The sequence below is a fragment of the Ceratotherium simum genome, chromosome 1 (assembly GCF_057802395.1).
Source record: "Ceratotherium simum simum isolate JZ-2026a chromosome 1, ASM5780239v1, whole genome shotgun sequence".
Classification (NCBI taxonomy): Eukaryota; Metazoa; Chordata; class Mammalia; order Perissodactyla; family Rhinocerotidae; genus Ceratotherium; species Ceratotherium simum.
Genome location: NC_141900.1, coordinates 37,745,528 through 37,766,480, shown reverse-complemented (window position 1 = coordinate 37,766,480; position 20,953 = coordinate 37,745,528). Strand labels below are relative to the sequence as shown.

The window sequence follows — 20,953 nt, the reverse complement described above, 5'->3', positions numbered from 1 at the left end:
TTCTAGAAGTTTCACAGTTTCAGGTCTTACATTCAAGTCTTTAATCCATTTGGAGTTAATTTTTGTGTATGGTGTAAGGTAAGGGTCTACTTTCATTTTTTTGCATGTGGCTATCCAGTTTTCCCAACACCATTTGTTGAAGAGACTTTCTTTTCCCCATTGTATGTTCTTGGCTCCTTTGTCAAAGATTAGCTGTCCATAGATGTGTGGGTTTATTTCTGGGCTTTCGATTCTATTCCATTGATCTGTGTGTCTGTTTTTGTGCCAGTACCATGCTGTTTTGGTTACTATAGCTTTGTAGTATATTTTGAAATCAGGGAGTGTGATACCTCCAGCTTTGTTCTTTTTTCTCAGGATTCCTTTAGCTATTCGGGGTCTTTTGTTGTTCCATATAAATTTTAGAATTCTTTGTTCTATTTCTGTGAAAAATGTAGTTGGAACTTTGATAGGGATTGCATTGAATCTATAGATGGCTTTAGGAAGTATGGACATCTTAACTATGTTAATTCTTCCAATCCAAGAGCACGGAATATCTTTCCATTTCTTTGTGTCTTCTTCAATTTCTTTCAGAAATGTTTTATAGTTTTCGGTGTACAGATCTTTCACCTCTTTGGTTAAGTTTATTCCTAGGTATTTTATTCTTTTTGTTGCAATTGTAAAGGGGATGGTATTCTTAATTTCTCTTTCGCTACTTCATTGTTAGTGTACAGAAATGCAACTGATTTTTGTATGTTGATTTTGTATCCTGCAACTTTACCATATTCTTTTATTACTTCTAAAAGTTTTCTGGTGGATTCTTTAGGGTTTTCTATATATAAAATCATGTCATCTGCAAATAGTGACAGTTTCACTTTTCCTTTCCAATTTGGATCCCTTTTATTTCTTTCTCTTGCCTGATTGCTCTGGCTAGGACTTCCAGCACTATGTTAAATAGGAGTGGTGACAGTGGGCATCCTTGTCTGGTTCCTGTTCTTTGAGGGATAGCTTTCAGTTTTTCACCATTGAGGATGATATTAGCTGTGGGTTTCTCATATATGGTCTTTATTATGTTGAGATACTTTCCTTCTATACCCATTTTATTCAGAGTTTTTATCATAAATGGATGCTGTATCTTGTCAAATGCTTTCTCTGCATCTATTGAGATGATCATGTGATTTTTATTCTTCATTTTATTAATGTGGTGTATTACGTTGATTGATTTGTGAATGTTAAACCATCCCTGCATCCCTGGAATAAATCCCACTTGATCATGGTGTATAATCTTTTTCACATATTGTTGTATGCGATTTGCTAGTATTTTGTTGAGGATTTTTGCATCGATGTTCATCAGTGATATTGGCCTGTAATTTTCTTTTTTTGTGTTGTCCTTGTCTGGTTTTGGTATCAGGGTAATGTCAGCTTCGTAGAATGAGTTAGGGAGCTTCCCCCGACCTCAATTTTTGGAAGAGTTTGAGAAGGATAGGTATTAAGTCTTCTTTGAATGTTTGGTAGAATTCAGCAGGGAAGCTGTCTGGTCCTGGACTTTTATTTTTGGGGAGGTTTGTGATTACTGTTTCTATCTCCTTACTGGTGATTGGTCTATTCAAATTCTCTACTTCGTCTTGATCCAGTTTTGAAAGGTTGTATGAATCTAAGAATTTATCCATTTCTTCCAGATTGTCGAATTGGTTGGCATATAGCTTTTCATAGTATTCTCTTATAATCTTTTGTATTTCCAAGGTGTCTGTTGTAACCTCTCCTCTTTCATTTCTGATTTTACTTATTTGTGCGTTCTCTCTTTTTTTCTTGGTGAGTCTAGCTAAAGATTTGTCAATTTTGTTGACCTTTTCAAAGAACCAGCTCTTGGTTTTGTTAATTTTTTCTATTGTTTTTTTGGTCTCTATTTCATTTATTTCTGCTCTGATTTTTATTATTTCCCTTCTTCTACTGATTTTGAGCTTGGTTTGTTCTTCTTTTTCCAGTTCCTTTAGGTACATTGTTAGATTGTTTATTTGAGATTTTTCTTGTTTGTTGAGATAGGCCTGTATCGCTATAAACTTCCCTCTTAGAACTGCTTTTGCTGTATCCCATAAATTCTGGCATGTCGTATTTTCATTTTCATTTGTCTACAGGTATTTTTTGATTTCTTCTTTGATTTCTTCGTTAACCCAGTCATTGTTCAGTAGCATTTTGTTTAATCTCCATGTATTTGTGGCTTTTCTGATTTTCTTCCTATAGTTGATTTCTAGTTTCATACCGTTGTGGTCAGAAAAGATGCTTGGTATTATTTCAATCTTCTTAAATTTATGGAGACTTGTTTTGTGGCCTAATATGTGATCAATCCTGGAGAATGTTCCATGTGCATTTGAAAAGAACGTGTATTCTTCGGTTTTTGGATGGAATGCTCTGTGTATATCTACTAGGTCCATCCGTTCTAGTGTGTCATTTAAGGCCAATGTTTCCTTATTGATCTTCTGTCTGGATGATCTATCCGTTGGTGTAAGTGGAGTGTTAAAGTCCCCTACTATTATTGTGTTTACTGTCTATTTCTGTTTTTATGTCTGTTAATAATTGCTTTATATATTTAGGTGCACCTACATTGGGTGCGTAGATATTTACAAGTGTTATATCCTCTTGTTGGATTGTTCCCTTGATCATTATGTAATGCCCTTCTTTGTCTCTTTTTACAGTTTTTGTTTTAAAGTCTATTTTGTCTGATATGAGTACTGCTACCCCAGCTTTCTTTTCATTGCCATTTGCATGGAGTATCTTTTTCCATCCCTTCACTTTCAGTTTGTGAGTGTCTTTAGGTCTGAAGTGTGTCTCTTGTATGCAGCATATATATGGGTCTTGTTTTTTTATCCAGTCAGTGACCCTATGCCTTTTAATTGGAGCATTTAATCCATTGACATTTAAAGTAGCTATTGATAAGTATGTACTTACTGCCATTTTTTAACTTTTTTTTTTCCTCAGTGTTTTAGTAGTCCTTCTCTGTTCCTTTCTTCTTCTATACAGAATTGATGGTCACTTTAGTTTGACCTCTGTCTGAAAGCTCTACTTTTAATTCCCCTCCTCCGTCCTTTTATGTTTTTGATATCATATCTAACCTCTTTTTTGTGTATTTGTATCCATTACGTTCTAATCATGGACATAGATAATTTTTCCTATTTGTGGTCTTCTCTTTTCCCCTTAAATCAGTCCCTTTAACATCTCTTGTAGCACTGGCTTCTTGGTGACAAACTCCTTTAATTTTTGCTTATCTGGGAAAATTTTGATCTCTCCTTCCATTTTGAATGATAACCTTGCTGGGTAGAGTATTCTTGGCTGTAAGTTTTTTCCTTTTAGCACTTTAAATATATCATGCCATTCTCTTCTATCCTGTAAGGTTTCTGCTGAGAAGTCAGCTGATAGCCTTATGGAGTTTCCTTTGTATGTAACTTGACATTCTCTTGCGGCTTTTAGGATTCTCTCTTTATCTTTAATTCTGGACATTTTGATTATGATGTGTCTTGGTGTGGGCCTCTTTGGGTTTATCTTGTTTGGGGCCCTCTGTGCTTCCTGTACCTGGATGTCTGTTTCCTTCCTTAGGTTAGGGAAGTTTTCATCTATTATTTCTTGAAATAGATTCTCTGCCCCTTTGTCTCACTCTGCTCCTTCCGGGACACCTATAACACGGATGTTAGTGCGCTTGGTGTTGTCCCAGAGGTCCCTTAGACTGTCTTCACTCTTTTTAATTCTTTTCTCTTTTACCTGTTCACCTTGGGTAATTTCTTCTAGTCTTTCTTCCAGCTCACAGATCCATTCTTCTGTATCCTCTACTCTGCTTTTGAGTCCCTCTAATGAATTTTTCATTTCCAGTATTGTATTCTTCATTTCTGATTGGTTCTTTTTTATATCTTCCATTTCTTTGTTGACATTCTCACTGAGTTCATCTATTCTTCTCCCCAGATCAGTAAGCATCCTTAACACTCTTAGTTTGAACTCTCTGTTGGGTAGGTTGCTCATTTCTGTTTCACTTAGTTCCTTTTCTGGGGTTTTGTCCTGTTCCCTTACTTGGAATGTATTCTTTTGCCTCCTCATTTTGCCTCTTTCCCTGTGCTTGTGTCTACGTATTAGGTAGGTCAGCTACGTCTCCTGCTCTTGGATAGGTGACCTTATGTAAGTGATGCCTTAGCAGGCTTCCAGTGTGCTTCCCTCAGTTCTCAATGTTCCAGGGTTGACCCCTATGTGGGCTACGTGTGTCCTTCTGTTGTGGCCTGTTTGCTCTCCCTGTAGGCGCCCAGAGAGGCTGAGTTATGCTCCTGGTCAGCTGTTGTAATGCTCAGCTGCTTGTAGTTGTTGTGGGCCCTTCAGTCTCTTTATCAGGTGTGGGAAGCCCCAGCACAGTTGGCTACAAGTTCTAATACCACATTTGTGTTGCAGTATTTCTTTTAAGTGAGTAGGCCCCCAGCGTGGCAGATTGTTAGGCTCAGGGCCTTACAATTGCTCTAAGCCTCTAGCCTATTAGGTCTCTTGTCAGCTCTCTGAGGATTGCAGCTGGGTGGGGCTGGCCTCAGGCACAGGAGCACCCAATTGTTTCAGGCTTTGGAAGGTGGGGCAAACCTCCTATGTGGGTCTTTGAGAAGCACAAGTCTTCTGCAGCTGACAAATCCTGCCGCCCACAGGTCCACACACACAGTCAACACAGTCCTGCCCCGTGTGAGCGCCCCGACCTCCCCAAGCGGACCCAGTCTCTCCACGGCGGGAGCCCCACACACTCCGCCACAGCCCCACACTCTCCACCCGCTCCTTGTGCACACCCTGCCCCACTCAAGTCGGCTCAGTTGCCAGACTGCAGAGAATCCAGTCACCAATCTATGCAGGCCCACAAGTTGCCTGAGGGCTTGTTGTTGGGTGCGGCCAGTCTCTCGGGTGGGCTGCCTGCCCTGGCTGAGCTGGATTAAATCGGTGCTCTAGCGGGTGGGGCAGACCCTGGGTTAGCAGGCCTCAGGGAGAACTCCAATGGCGTCTGTGTTAGCACGCCCACACCAGGCCACAACAATGGCCGCCGCCAATGTCCCAGTCCCTGGAGACGTCTCACCCCTCACCGAGATGCACTCAGGGCCTATTAGGTGAGTCTCTTTTCACCACAGCACTATGCACCTTTCTTTTTGGTGATTTCAGGATGCTTTCTGAAACGGGTGAGTTTACGCGCGGGCCCTTTAAGAGCCAGTTTTAGTTTCTTTGTGAACCGGGTTTTCTGGGGGTGCTCCCCAATGCTTTAGTAGCAGGCACAGTCAGATATTACGCCGCTGGTCTCGATTGTGCTGGGTCCACAAAATGCCCACAGCGGGGGCGCTCCCCGGCTCAGGGCCCCGCGCCTCCAGGGAGGCTGCGTACCTGTGAGCTGCTCCCGGCGGCCGTGAAGCTGGCGGCTTTTGAAGGCAGCGTTTTTCCTCTCCAGAAGGGAGTCTCTGCCTCTTCTACCTCAGTTGGGATTGTCCGTTGTTGCAGGAGTTACTCTTATCCAGTTTTCAGTTCTGTCTCAGGGGTAATTTTTCCACGAGTAGTTGTAAATTGGCTGTGTCCATGGGAGGAGGTGAGTTCCGAGTCTGCTTACGCCGCCATCTTGACTCCGCCTCCTGTTATATCATCTTGATGAATTGACCCCTTTATCATTATATAGTAACTTTCTTTCTCTCTTTTGAAAGTTTTCCATATGTGTGTGAGGAAGATCGGCCCTGAGCTACATCTGTTGCCCATCCTCCTCTTTTTTGCTGAGGAAGATTGGCCCTGGGCTAACATCCATGCCCATCTTCCTCTACTTTATACGGGACACCACCACAGTATGGCTTGATAAGTGGTGCGTAGGTCTGCACCCAGGATCTGAACCAGCGAACCCCAGGTTCATGCAAACTTTAACCGCTACACCATTGGGCTGGCCCCCTCTTTTGACAGTTTTTGACTTGAAGTTTATTTTGTCTGATATATAGTCACCCCTGCTATCTTTTGGTTACCATTTGAATGGAATATCTTTTTCCATCCCTTCACTTTCAGTGTATGTGTGTCCTTAAATCTAAAGCAAGTTTCTTGTAGGCAGCGTGTTGTTGGATCTTATTTTTTTATCTATTCAGCCACTCTATGCCTTTTGATTGGAGAATTTAATCCTTTTACATTTAAAGTAATTATTGTTAGGTAAGGATATGCTATTGTCATTTTGTCATTGTTTTCTGGCCATTTTGTAATTCCTTTCTTCCTTTTTTCTTCTCTTGCTGTCTTCTTTTGTGATTTGATGATTTTTTTTTTTTGTAGTGTTATACTTTGGCACCTTTCTATTTACCTTTTTTTTTTTTTTGGTGAGGAGAACTGCTAGTATTTCTCTTTTTTTGCTTGAGGAAGACCAGCTGAGCTAACATCTGTGCCTGTCTCCCTCTAATTTGTATATGGGATGCCTCTACAGCATGGCCAATGACTGGAGCAGGTCTGCACCTGGGATCCGAACCCACAAACCTGGGCCACCGAAATGGAGTGCGTGGAACCCTAACCACTTGACCACGGGGCTGGCCCTATCTCTTTACCTTTTGTATATCTACTACAGGTTTTTGTTTGTTTGTTTGTTTTTTGTGTGAGGAAGATCGGCCCTGAGCTAACATCTGTCACCAATCCTCCTGTTTTTGCTGATGAAGACTGGCCCTGGGCTAACATTCCTGCCCATCTTCCTCTACTTTATGTGGGACGCTGCCACAGCATGGCTTGACAAGTGGTGTGTCGGTCGACACATGGGATCCGAACCCCAGGCTGCCACAGCAGAGCACGTGCGCTTAACCACTATGCCACAGGGCCAGCCCCTACAGGTTTTATATTTGTGGTTACCAGGAGGCTTACATTAATCATCTTACAGATATAACAGTCTATTTTAAGCTGATAACAATTTCCACAAAAACTCTACACTTTAACTTAACTTGTCTCACCACATTCTGTGTTATTAATGTCATAATTTACATCTTTTATATATGGTGTATCTATTAGCACATGATTTTACCTACAGTTATTTTTAATACTTTTGTCTTTTAACTTTTATATCAGAGTTAAAAGTCATTTATGTACCACCATTACAGTATTAAAGTATTATGAATCTGACTATATTCTTACCCTTACAATGTCTTATACTTTAATATTTTTTCATTTTGTTAGCATACTTTCATTACAACTCAAAGAACTCCCTTTAGCTTTTCTTATAAGACAGGTCTAGTAGTGATGAACTTCCACAGCTTTACTTTTGTCTGGGGAAGTCCTTATCTCCTCTTCATTTTTGAAGGACAACTTTTCAGGGTAAAGTACTTATGGTTGACAGTTGTTATCTTTCAGCACTTTAAGTATATCATCTTCCTTTCTCCTGGCCTATAAGGCTTCTGCTAAGAAATCTGTTCATAGCCTTATAGGGGTTCCCTTGTATGTGAAGAATTCTTTTCCTCTTGCTGCTATTAAAATTCTCTCTTTGTCTTTGATTTTAGATAGTTTTATTATAATGTGTCTTGGAGAAGATCTTTTTGGGTTGAAACTTTTGGGGAACTTATGAGCTTCATGAACTTGGATGTCCAAATCTCTCCCCAGATCTGGGAAGTTCTCAGCCATTATTTCTTTAAATAAGCCTTCTGTCCTTTTCTTCCTCTCTTCTCCTTCTGGGACTCCAATAATGTATAGATTGCTACTTTTAATGGTATCCCATAATTCATATAGGCTTTATCCACTCTTTTTCATTCTTTTTTCTTTTTGCTCCATTGAATCGAGAATTTTAATTGTCTTGTCTTCAAGTTCACTGATTCTTCTGCGTGGATGAGTCTGCTATTGAAGCTCTCTGTTGAAATCTTTAATTCAACCATTGTATTCTGCAATGCTAGGATTTCTGTTTGTTTTTTTTAATGGTTTCTATTTCTTTGTTAAACTTCTCATTTTGTTCATGCATTTTTCCTAATTTCATTTAATTGTCTATCTGTATTTTCTTGTACTTCACTAAATTTCTTTAAAAGGATTATTCTGAATTCTTTGTCAGACAGTTCATAGATCTCCATTTCTTTAGGATCATTTATTACAGCTTTATTAGTTTCTTTTGTTGGTGTCATATTTCCTTGATTATTCACGATTCTTGTGTCCTTGCATTGTTATCTGCACACTTGAAGAAATAGGCACCTCTTCGGTCTTTACAGACTGGCTTAGGCAGGGAAAGCCTTTCACCACTTAGCTTGTCCAGAGATTCTGGTGAGCTGTCTGGTAGAGTCTCAGGGTGGGCTTGTTGCTGGAGTCCTCGAGCAGGCAGATCTGGTGCCTAGGTCAGCAGGTGGGCTGGCCTGGTGCTTAGGTCCACAGAGGTGGGCTGGAACTTGGGTTGATGGGGTGGTCTTGGCTCCTAAGGTGATGGTGGTGGGCCTGAGACCTGGGTCCATATGGGCAGGCTTAGATCCTGGCACTGCAATAGTCAGCCTGTAGCCTAGGGCCACAGGGGCTGGCCCGGAGCTGGGGTCCTTGGAATTCAGCCTGGTGCTGAGGCAAGCCATGTGCCTGTGTCCTTGGGAGCCAGCTTGGAGGTACAGGCAGGCCGAGAGCCTGGGTCTGCAGGAGCCAATCTGGAGTATGGGTCCATATGGCCCTGCTCAGTGCTGGAGCAAGCAGAGAGCCTGAGTTCACAGGAGCTGGCCCTGCACCAGGGTAAGGTGAAAGCCTGGGTCTGCAGGAGACTGCCTGAAGCCTGGGGCCTCAGGGACTGGCCTCACACTGGGGCAGGGCAGGAGTGGGGTCCATGGGAGCCCACCTGAAGGGTGGTCCACAGGGGCTTTGCTATCAGGGTAATACTAGCTTCATAAAGTAAATTGGGAAGTATTCCCTCTTTTACTGTGTTTGGAAGAGATTGTGTAGAATCAGTGATAATTCTTTAAATGTTTGGTAGAATTCTCCAGAGAATCTGTCTGGGCCTAGAGATTTTCTTTTGGGAGAGATTTTTTTTTAATTAAAAATTCAGTTTTCTTTGAAGTTATGAGACTATTTACATGATATATTTGATATATTTCATATTGAGTGAGTTGTGGAAGTTTGTATTTTTTGAGGCATTGGTCCATTTCATTTGAGTTGTCAAAGTCATGTGTGTAAAGTTGTTCATAGTACTCCCTTATTGTCCTTTTGATGTCTACAGGGTTTGAAGTGATATGTTGGATGTGGTTTGGAACCTGTTGGTTAATGGTGTTGAATTCTTCTTTGTTCTCACTAATATTCTGTCTAGTTGTTCTATTAATTTTTGAGAGAAAGATGTTGAAATATCCAGCTATAATTATAGATTTGTCTAAAACTGAAAAGTTCTATCAGTGTTTGCTTCAAACATTTTGCAACTTTCTTGTTTGGTGCATACACTTTTAAGATTGCTATGTTGTCTTGTTGGATTAACCCTTTTATTATTATATAATACCCCTCTGTCTCTGGTAATTTTCTTTGCTCTGAAGTCTACTTTATCTGATATTAATATAGCTACTCCTGCCCTTACTGATTAATATTTGTACTATGTACCTTTATTCATACTTTTACTTTCAACCTACCTATATCATTATATTTCAAGCAAGTGTTTTGCGGACAGGATATAGTTGGATCATGTTCTGAATCCATTCTACCAATTCTGTCTTTTAATTTCTGTATTTAGGCCATTTATATTTAATGTAATTATTGATATTTTACGAGTTACCTCTATCATTTTACTTTTTGTTTCTGTTTGTTCTCTCTGTTTTTCATTTCTCTATCTTATTTTCCTGACTTCCTGTGGGTTACTTGAAAATTTTTTACAATTCCACTTTTATTACAGTGTTTTGGGGTGTACCACTTTGTGTAACTTTTTTTAGTAGTTGCTCTAGATTATATGTACATAACTTACAATAGTCTAATGGTGTTATTTTAGCAGTTTGAGTGAAGTGTAGAAATCTTACTTCCTTTTATATCCCCTTACTCTATCCACTTATAATATAATGATCTTAAATATTTTTACTACATACATTTAGAACCATATCCGACAGAGCTTCAATAATCAAACATAATTTAGAAAACTGAGGAGGAGAAAGTCTATTATATTTACCAATATTTTTGCTTACCACGTTCTTTTTTACTTCCCAAGGTTCCAAGGTTCCTTCTCTTATTATTTCCTTTCTGTTTAGAGAAATTCCTTGAATAATTCCTTTAGGGTAAGTTGCACCATTTTACATTCCCACCAATAGTGCACAAGGATTCTTTCCAATTTCTCCCCAGCCTTACCAATACTTGTTATTTTCTGTGTTTTTTTTTTATAGTAGTCATCTTGATGGTTGTGAAATGATATATCATTGCAGTTTTGGTTTGCAATTCTCTAATGATTAGTGATGTTGAGCATCTTTTCATGTTCTTGTTGGTCATTTGTAGATCATCTTTGAAGAAATGTCTGTTCAAGTCCTTTGCCCATTTTTTGATTGGGTTGTTTGTTTTGTTGTTGTTGTTGAGTTGTGGGAGTTTTTTATATGTATTCTGGATATTAAGTCCTTATCATAATATGATTTTCAAATATTTTCTTCCATTCCATAGCTTGCTTTTTCATTCTGCTAATTGTGTCCTTTGATGCACAATTTTTAAGTTTGATGTAGTCCCACAAAAGGGGATTACTTTAAATATTAGTAAACCTAAATCAATTTCCCCCCCTCAACTCTTTTTTTTCCTCCCCAGCTTATTTTAAGTTTGAGCTTTGTAATCTCTATAGGAAAAATTACTGAAAGAAACTTCATCTAATTAACTTTTTTTTAGAAAGCATTAAGTTCTCTAAGTTTCTGATAGTTGTAGTATTGTAGAGGAGTACAGTTTCCATCAATTTTACATATCTTTGCCTATTTTTATATTAATGTAGCTGTAAGGTATGTTTTTTATTCACTTTCTATGCATATAGGAGTTACTAACCAAAAAAATAATAGTTTTAACCTTAGACCATCACTCTGGCATCTCTATGTCTGGAAGGGAGGGTAAATCCTAATCTTAAATTTGTATCTATCACTGGGAGGCAATATTCCTGTGTATTATTTCATGGAAGTGGGCCTATATAGGCTATTTGCCACAATTCCCCAGGCTTATCTCCTCTGTTATTTTGATTTTTCCCATGATGGAGTCATTGGAATGGCTTACATTTTGGGAGCCACTTTTGGATAGTACTTAAAGCTGACTATTATTATTTGGACTTTATTTTTTCTAACCATTGCTATGTTTCTATAACCCAGATTGCCGTTAATTTTCCAGATAGTAGTCTGCACATTTGCAGACCAAAAAGTAATGCCATTTGTTACTGCCTAAGAATCAGCTATTATCAATTATTATATGAAAAATTACTTTCATATAATAGTAGCCTCCAAGTTCACTACCCAGCAAGCTATCACAGAAATCATGGAACAGAATGGCTCACAGACCAATATAAGATGCTTGAGGCACATGCCTTATTAAATCAATTAAAATACACAACAAAAAGTACAGGGAAAGAGATGGGTAACATATTTTGGATAAGGTACAAGATGGGTAGAAAGATCTCATTACTTGAGTTATGCAAGTTCATATAGCCTCCCTCTCCTGCTCTACTATATCAGAATTCTCTACTGATTGTGTAATTTTGAGAACCCAGAGTTAAGGTCTGTCCAACGGGGATCAACAGATAGAAGATACCCTGGGTCAGTGACATACACTTGCTTTAATCAGAGAGATGCAGAGGGGCACGTATGCCTGACCACAGCTATGGCTCATCAATTAGCCTGATAAGCTACTCTGGATTTTATTTATGTTTCTTGAGTAGAGGACACAAAGGATCAGAATGGGTGTCACAAAGGATGACCAATTAAGATCTCAAAAATATCAAGTGTTTCAAGTATGTCTCATGAATATTTAATATCTATTTGGCCCTTCTATCTCTTCCTAGCTATGTTTAACACTCAGATGCTCTATTTACTTTAGCAACATCTATCATATTTCACAAACTATTTGCTTCTATGCTTAGTTTCATATATCCTCCTTATTTCATACATCTTTCTCTATTTAGTTTTATATATCCTCCTTTGTTTCTCTTATTTTCTATAGCAGAATTGGATACTTTTAAATAATACAAGTAATACATATTATAGCAAACAACTATTAAGATTGATGAAACAGGGGCCGGTCCGGTGGCATAGTGATTAAGTTTGTGGGCTCCACTTCAGTGGCCCGGGCTTTGCAGGTTTGGATCCCAGGCACAAACCTACGCACTGCTTGTCAAGCCATGCTGTGGCAGGCATCCCACATATAAAGTAGAGGAAGATGGGCACGGATGTTAGTCCATGGCCAATCTTCCTCAGCAAACAGAGGAAGATTGGCAATAGATGTTAGCTCAGGGCTAATCTTCCTCACCAAGAAAAAAAAAAAGGATGAAACATCTCTTCATATATTGACTGGAAGCATCCCTAAGATACAGTTAGTAAATAAAGCAAGGTGACTAGAATTGTGTATAGTATGTTGCCATTTATGTGGGGGGAAAATGTTATGTATTTGTATTTGGTAGTATTTCTCTAGAAGAATACAGAAGAAACTAGTAATGGTAATTTCCTCTCAGGAGGATAATTACATAGTATGTATATCCTTTTGAACTTTTTAAATTTTATAAGACACGTATATATTATCTATTGAAGAATTATCTAATTATTTTAAAAATTTACTTATAAAAGTACTAAGTCATTTTTCTTTTTCTATATATAGGTATCAGAATGGCAGTGGAACTGAATCTGCCAAAAAATACAGATGACTGGACAAAAGAGGATGTAAATCGGTGGTTAGAAAGTCATAAAATTGACCAAAAACACAGAGAAATCTTGATTGCACAAGATGTGAGTGGAGCAATTTTGAAGTGGTTAACTAAAAATCACCTTGTTGAGATGGGCATAACACATGGACCAGCTATCCAAATAGAACATCTATTCAAAGAATTGCAGGCAACATCCTCTGAAGATTCTCTTCAGACAGGTAAGAAGAAAAAAGGCAGTAAAAATGTTCCTAAAACACAAACTGTGACGCAAGAGGAAAATGGGGAAACTTCAAAGCAAAAACAAAAGGATAAAGAGAAATCAGATACGGCTAATGCCTCTACAAAGAGTACAGTTACTAAAGAATCTAAGTCACTAAAAACTGAGTTCACAGAAGATGAAATAGATGACACAAAGGAAAAGCAGCCATCCATAGAACTAACATGCATCTCATACCCTTTTGATGAATTCAGTGATCCGTATCGTTACAAATTAAATTTTAGTCTACAGCCTGAAACAGGACCACTCAATCTCATTGATCCAATACATGAATTCAAAGCATTCACGAATACAGAAAGAGCCACAGAAGAGGATGTTAAGATGAAATTTAGCAATGAGGTTTTCCGATTTGCTTCAGCTTGTATGAATTCACGTACCAATGGCACCATTCATTTTGGAGTCAAAGACAAGCCCCACGGAAAAATTGTTGGCGTGAAAGTCACCAGTGTGACCAAGGAAACCCTCATTGACCACTTCAATCTGATGATCTGCCAGTATTTTGAAGACCATCAGGTCCAAAAAGCAAAGAAGTGCATTCGAGAGCCAAGATTTGTAGAAGTTTTACTGCCAAACAGTACGCCATCTGATAGATTTGTTATTGAAGTGGATGTCATTCCAAAATACTCTGAATGTGAACATGATTATTTCCAGATTAAAATGCAAAATTACAACAACAAAACATGGACACAAAGTTCAAAATTCTCAGTCTTTGTGCGAGATGGGGCCAGCTCCAAAGACATAATGAAAAATAATGCAGATTTCAAATCATTTAAATTAGATTTAAAAACACTGGCAGAGTCTAGAAGAGAGGCAGAAGAAAAATACAGAGTAAAAACAAACAAAAAAGAGAGTGAGGGACCAAAGCTCATTAAATTGTTGACAGGAAATCAGGATTTGCTAGATAATTCATACTACGACTGGTACATTCTTGTAACAAATAAATGCCATCCAAATCAAACAAAACACTTAGATTTCCTAAAGGAAATTCAATGGTTTGCTGTGTTGGAGTTTGATCCTGAATCTGAGAGCAAGGGGGTAGTCAAAGCTTACAAAGAAAACCGAGTGGCAAACCTTCACTTTCCAAGTTTATACATGGAGGGGAAAACCACACCAAATGAGAAGATTGCTAGTCTGAATCTTTATCAACAACCCAGCTGGATTTTCTGCAATGGCAGGGTAGACCTTGATAGTGAAAAATATAAACCCCTAGATCCAAGTTCCTGGCAAAGAGAAAAAGCGTCTGAAGTCAGGAAACTGATTTCATTTCTTACACAGGAAGACATAATGCCAAGAGGGAAGTTTTTGGTGGTATTTCTATTACTCTCCTCCGTGGATGACCCAAGAGACCCCCTTATTGAGACCTTCTGTGCTTTCTACCAAGATCTCAAAGGAATGGAAAATATATTGTGTATTTGTGCACACTCACACATATGTCAGGGATGGAAAGATCTACTTGAAGCAAGATTAACAAAACAGCAAGATGAATTATCAAACCAATGTATTTCTGCTTTAAGTCTTGAAGAGATAAATGGCACTATTCTTAAACTAAAATCTGTGACTCAATCTTCAAAGAGATTTTTGCCATCTGTTGGTTCATCTACTGTCCTTCTGAAAAAGGAAGAAGATATCATGACTGCTCTGGAAATTCTCTGTGAAAATGAATGTGAAGGTACACTCTTAGAGAAAGACAAAAATAAATTACTTGAATTCAAGGCATCAAAAGAGGAAGACTTCTATCGAGGTGGTAAAGTATCATGGTGGAACTTCTACTTTTCTTCTGAAAACTATTCTTCATCTTTTGTCAAAAGGGATAAATATGAAAGACTTGAAGCAATGATTCAAAACTGGGCAGATTCTTCTAAACCAACATGTGTCAAAATTATTCATCTATATCATCATCCAGGCTGTGGTGGGACTACCTTGGCTATGCACATTCTCTGGGAACTAAGAAAGAAATTCAGATGTGCTGTGCTGAAAAACAAGACAATGGATTTTTCTGAAATCGGAGAACAAGTGGCTAATTTAATCACCTATGGAGCAACAAACCATCAGGAATACTTACCTGTACTGCTCCTTGTTGACGATTTTGCAGAACAAGAAAATGTCTATCTTCTGAAGGTCTCTATTCAAACAGCTATAGCTAATAAGTACATTCGATATGAGAAACCTCTAGTGATCATCCTAAATTGCATGAGATCACAGAATCCTGAAAAAAGTGCAAAGATTTCAGACAGTATCGCCCTAATACAAAAACTGTCTCCCAAAGAGCAGAGAGCTTTTGAGCTTAAATTGAAAGAAATTGAAGAGCAACATAAAAACTTTAAAGATTTTTATTCCTTCATGATCATGAAAACCAATTTTAATGAAGAGTATGTAAAAAATGTCGTCAGGAATATCCTGAAAGGACAAAATATTTCCACCAAGGAAGCAAAGCTCTTTTCTTTTCTAGCTCTTCTTAACTCATATGTGCCTGATACCACCATTTCACTATCACAGTGTGAAAATTTCTTAGGAATCACAAACAAGAAGGTTTTCTGGGGACCAGAAAAACTTGAGGACAAGATGGGCACCTACTCGACAATTCTGATAAGAACAGAGGTGGTGGAATGTGGGAAATACTGTGGAGTGCGCATTATTCACCCTTTGATTGCCATTCGCTCACTGGAAGAATTGAGGATAAGCTATCACTTGGATAAAAGTCAAATTATACTGGATATGCTAACAGAAAATTTGTTCTATGAAACTGGTATAGGAAAAAGCAAGTTTTTAGAAGATATACAAACACTGCTGCTCACAAGACAGCGCAATGAACATGAAGGTGAAACAGGAACTTTGTTTTCCCCTTTCATTGAAGCATTACATAGAGATGAAGGGAATGTGGCAGTTAAAGATGTATTGCTTGAAGGTATTCATCGGTTCAGCTCAAATGCATTCATTTGCCAAGCGTTAGCAAGACATTTCTACCTTAAAGAGAAGGACTTTAGCAATGCTCTAAAATGGGCAAATGAAGCAAAAAAGAAAGAACCAGACAATTCTTATATCTCAGATACACTGGGCCAAGTCTACAAAAGTAAAATAAGATGGTGGATAGAGGATAATGGAAAAAAACGGAACATTTCAGCTGATAATCTAACTGATCTATTGGATTTAGCAGTACATGCTGCAAATGCATTCAAAGAATCTCAACAGCAAAGTGAAGATAGACAGTATGAAGGGAAGGAAAGGTTTTATCAGACGTCAAAAAGGCGGTATGATACTTACAACTTAGCTGGTTATCACGGAGAGATAGAAGTTGGGCTCTACACAATCCAGATTCTTCAGCTCATTCCTTTTTTTGACTGTAAAAATGAATTGTCTAAAAGAGATATGATCAATTTTATATCAGGAAGTAGTGATATTCCTGGGGATCCAAACAACGAATTTAAATTAGCCCTCAAGAACTTTATTCCCTATCTGACTAATTTGAAATTTTCTTTGAAAAAGTCCTTTGATTTTTTTGATGATTATTTTGTCCTTCTAAAACCCAGGAACAACATTAAACTAAATGAAGAGGCGAGAACTCGGAGAAAGGTGGCTGGATATTTTAAGAAGTATGCAGATATATTTGGTCCCTCAGTTGAAACACAAAAGAAAGATCTCGGATCAAAGCTTAGTTCCCCACTTCAAGTAGAACTGTGTCGGAGAAGCCTAGAAGTTTTAAAAGCAGACAAGTTTTCTGGGCTCTTGGAAAATCTTATCAAAAATCAAGAAGATGTTATAAGGACCATGGAAGATATAGTGAACAAATATACTTTTCTCTCTGATCAATGCACTGTCAAAATCCAGCCAAAAGAAAAGCAAAATTTCATCTTGGCTAATATCATTCTCTACTGTATTAAACCTACCTCCAAAATAGTGACACCAATTAGAAAACTGAAAGATCACCTTCGAGAAGTCTTGCAACAAACAGGACTGACTTATCGATTTTCAGAACCTTATTTCCTAGCTTCCCTCTTATTCTGGCCAGAAAACCAACAACTAGATCAAGATTCTAAACAAATGGAAAAGTATGCTCGGTCATTGGAAAATTCTTTCAAGGGGCAATATAAACATTTGTTTCGTACAAAGCAGCCAATTGCATATTTTTTTCTTGGGAAAGGTAACAATATGAACAGACTTGTTCACAAAGGAAAAATTGATCAATGCTTTGGAAAGACATCTGATATTAATTCCTTGTGGCAGAGTGGAGATGTATGGAAGGAGAAAAAAGTTCAAGAGCTTTTGCTTCGTTTAAAGGGACGAGCTGAAAATAATTGTTTATACATAGAATATGGAATCAATGAAAATATCACAATACCCATCACACCTGCTTTCTTCGGTCAACTTAGAAGTGGCAGAAGCATAGAGAAAGTGTCTTTTTACTTGGGGTTTTCCATTGGAGGCCCACTTGCTTATGACATTGAGATTATTTAAGAGCCTGATCTCCCTCCAAGAATGTGGTCTCAGTAGCACCTAATTTTTTTTAGACCCAAGATCTATACTTTAAATTGGCAAATTTACAGGTACAGCCCCTGGCTTTTTCAGCCCTGCAATACAATATTTGTATTTCCTCTTAAGCATGTTATGAGTCCTACACAGACTGTGGTGAAAAAGGAAAGAGTGAGAGATTTGGAAAGTATCAAATATCTTCTTTGGTTTGGATAACACCATTTATGACAAGATAAGAATATAGATGGAATTAAGAGAGGAGAATGTAATAATTCAGCCACACAGAACCCCACCACTTCTCCCAATTACACAACCAAGGCATAGATTGAGGAAGATTGTCTACTTTCTTCTCAAATGTGAAAATTTTTCAGAATAGGAAAAAATAGTTATCGTTCCAAGACATTACAATATCTGAGAAACTATTTCACAAAAAAAGTGAAAACCTCTCCAACTGCCAAGCAACATTTATTCTTACCAGGCAGAACAGAAATGTACCATGTAATTGGCACTCAAGAGTCTTTCAAAGAAGAGGACCAACCAATTCTCTGAAGGTCATATCCATAGAAGTCAGCAGATCTTACCAAAATAGGCTGGAGAATTAGACTACCTTTTCATGCAGTAGGAGGCAGTTGAGCAAAAGTGAAATTTGTCTCTACAGCTAATGAGCTTATAGACTTACAAACAAGCAAAAATACACCCAAACTCCAAGGTTAATGAACAAAAAGGACTCTTGTGAAAAGACTAATGAGTCCCCCGTCCAGGAGATCCCTACGTACTAGCAAGTATACATACAACCTATATAACCATATGCGTTGAACAAGCACAATCAGTGAGCTGTAATCAAAATGTAATTTTCTCTAATGAAATTATGGATATGGGCAATTGTCAATGGTTGCCAAAACTGATAAAAAGCTGATAAAGAACTTTATAACAGATGAATCAGACTGTCCTAAATCCTGATCAATATTAACATTGCGGAGAGAGAGCCAGACTTTCTGGCCTGGAAGTGCTATAGGAGTGCACACATCACCCATGAGATAATTGAACTTGAATCTGATCAAGGCTCTGGATCTTACTTCCAATTTAAAGGAAATACAGATGTTGGATATGCTTCAAAGTAATTACATGTGTGGGGTATGGGGATGGTGAAAGGAGAGTGGAGGGGCAGTATAGCTGAGTTAACAATTGCAGCATGATGAGTGCGTGGGAGTTCATTATACTTTTCTCTCTTCTTTGGAATGTGTTTTTGAAATTTTCTGTTATAAAACATTTGTAAAACAAAAAGTGCAATTTGTTTGTATCTTCACAATTCCATTCAAATTTTTTCACTGAGGGAGATTTTTCCCTGGCCCCTGCATGAAAGTGCAGCTCCATAACTTATCAGCTTACTCTTGGTTAAAAAAAATGCTGTGACACAGTCTCAATCTACAAATGAGAGTGTCTAGTCACACTTTTCTCTGGGGTCACTTCCCACTCTGTCCCAGATTTCAGTCTACTTTATACAGAACTATCTCTGTTGGAGTCCTCTTGCCTTTCCAGGTGATTCTTTTGAACTCAAATTAGACCAACTTGGATAGGTGCTCTCTCTCCCATGACCTTCCTAGGATGCACGGGAAACACTGATGGATGTTTGTTCTACCATTGGTAGGGGTTGCAGCTAATTTCCAGTCTGGGGAACAGCATGCCCTATAACGTCAGGAGGACGCAGGTCAGGCACTCCAAGTGGTCCTCTTCAAGCCCCTCTCTCTCTAGCCTGGAGATGAGGTTCTCGTGGTCATTGGGAGAACTTTTGCCGAAAGAACATTTCCATAAACCCACTCTTTCTCAATGCCAGTGGGGGACAAACTACAGCCTGTGGGCCAAATCCAGCCTGTCTTTTAAATAAAGTTTTGTTGGAACGTAGCCATGCTCATTTGTTTAAGTATTGGCTGTGGCTGCTTTTGCACTGCAACAGAGTCGGTGCAACAGATACCGTATAGCCCGCAAACCTAGAATATTTACTATCTGGCCTTTTACAGAAAAAGTTTGCCTACCCTTGCTGTATGCTGTCAACTCTTTTATGTCTTTGTTTAAGAACTAATTGTCTAATTGGTTCACGGACATTTACTTTGAAATATGCATTTTCGTTTATCACCTAATTTTGGTATCTGATTTCTATCATTTTAGGACTAAAGTTAAAATTTAACAACCTTTTAACACACAAAATCTATTTTTCATCTTATAATAATCCAGGTCCACTTTTCCAAGGAATGGCAGAGTAATAAATGTGTGTGAGTTTTCCTTTTGCAGGTAAAAATATAGCCAAATTATGCTGGATGAATTTGACAAACATTGATCTATCATAATTCTCTTTACCTATTTAGCTTTATATTTTCCTTAGGTCCATGGAATTTGGTCTTGAAAAACAGAAATTTGGAATGTGAGATTTAAATATTAATAATTTACTCTTCCATAGGCCAGCAGTTCTCAATTGAACAGAACCCCCCAAGAGGTCTTTCCAAGTTGTATATTCTATCTCCCAATTCAGATAGAGCCTAGAATGAGAAAGTAATCAGAATTTTTAAAAACTGTCCCCTTGAAAATCATAGATTAGATCATTGTAATACAGCAGTTTCCCAACTCAGTGTTCAAAAGAAAATGCTTATCAACACTCCCAAAACAAATGGTGGCCTGAACAAATGAGCTTTGGAAACTGTATGAAATTCTGCTTCCGGCTATTTGGAATGTGGATTAGCAAAAAAGCTCTCAGAAAGTAATACCGAAGGGAAGATCATTTATTAAACAGACTAACTTATTTCTTTTTTTTTAGTTTTACTTTATTTCCTCACTTATTTTTATAACCCTTGCTCCTCCAAAGGTCTCCCTGCTGCACAACTTGGAACATACTAGAAAAGAGTTCATATGCACTGAAATATTTTATTTTTTCACCTTCTCTATTGTCAAGAATCCCAGCTCCAATTAAAATATGTATACTATTATTCTCTGTTCCTTTCTGTATTTTTAAAACTTAAATATGTATGTACACTATCATCATAATATTGTAGCCAAGTTTCCAATTCTAAGGCAGCTTTTATCTTCTGAGCGCCCTGCGTCACCACTGAAAACATTCCAAGTAAGTCAAAAAGTACATTTCTTTTCATTAGTGGAAGGAGGAAATTGTTCAGTTTGAAATCCAGAAATCTACCTTTTAGTGAGATGCTGTCATCATCTTTTCCTAGTGGCAAGAAATATAGTTTAAGCCCATATTTTAGTGATTCACTTAAAATAATAATCTACAAGTGTAAGTACCAGCATAAAGCAGAAGGCACATTCAAAAGGAGTCATTTGAAGAGAGTTTAACAGAGGAAGTATTTACAAAAGTGTAAGTGGGGCGTAGAGATAAAAGCAATACCCGCTTGCTAATTACATCAGGAGAGCCTACTATTCCTAAACTCGAAGGG

The 20,953-nt window shown here is 38.1% G+C and overlaps 1 protein-coding gene across 2 annotated transcripts in view; it reads left to right on the top strand.

Moving 5' to 3' along the window:
- The window catches only part of SAMD9 (sterile alpha motif domain containing 9), a 28,836-nt gene extending 8,345 nt beyond the window's left edge, over positions 1-20,491 (top strand). Inside the window, exons 1-2 of one of the 2 annotated variants that reach the window (XM_087420843.1) lie at positions 4,859-5,090; positions 12,724-20,491. In XM_087420843.1, coding sequence (XP_087276969.1) covers positions 5,033-5,090; positions 12,724-17,498 — 4,833 coding nt within the window. In that variant the 5' untranslated portion in view covers positions 4,859-5,032 and the 3' untranslated portion in view covers positions 17,499-20,491. Of the gene's footprint in view, positions 1-4,858; positions 5,091-12,723 lie in introns of those variants that run through there. The other variant, XM_014788172.2, reaches the window with a different exon arrangement.
- Positions 20,492-20,953: the final 462 nt, after the last annotated feature.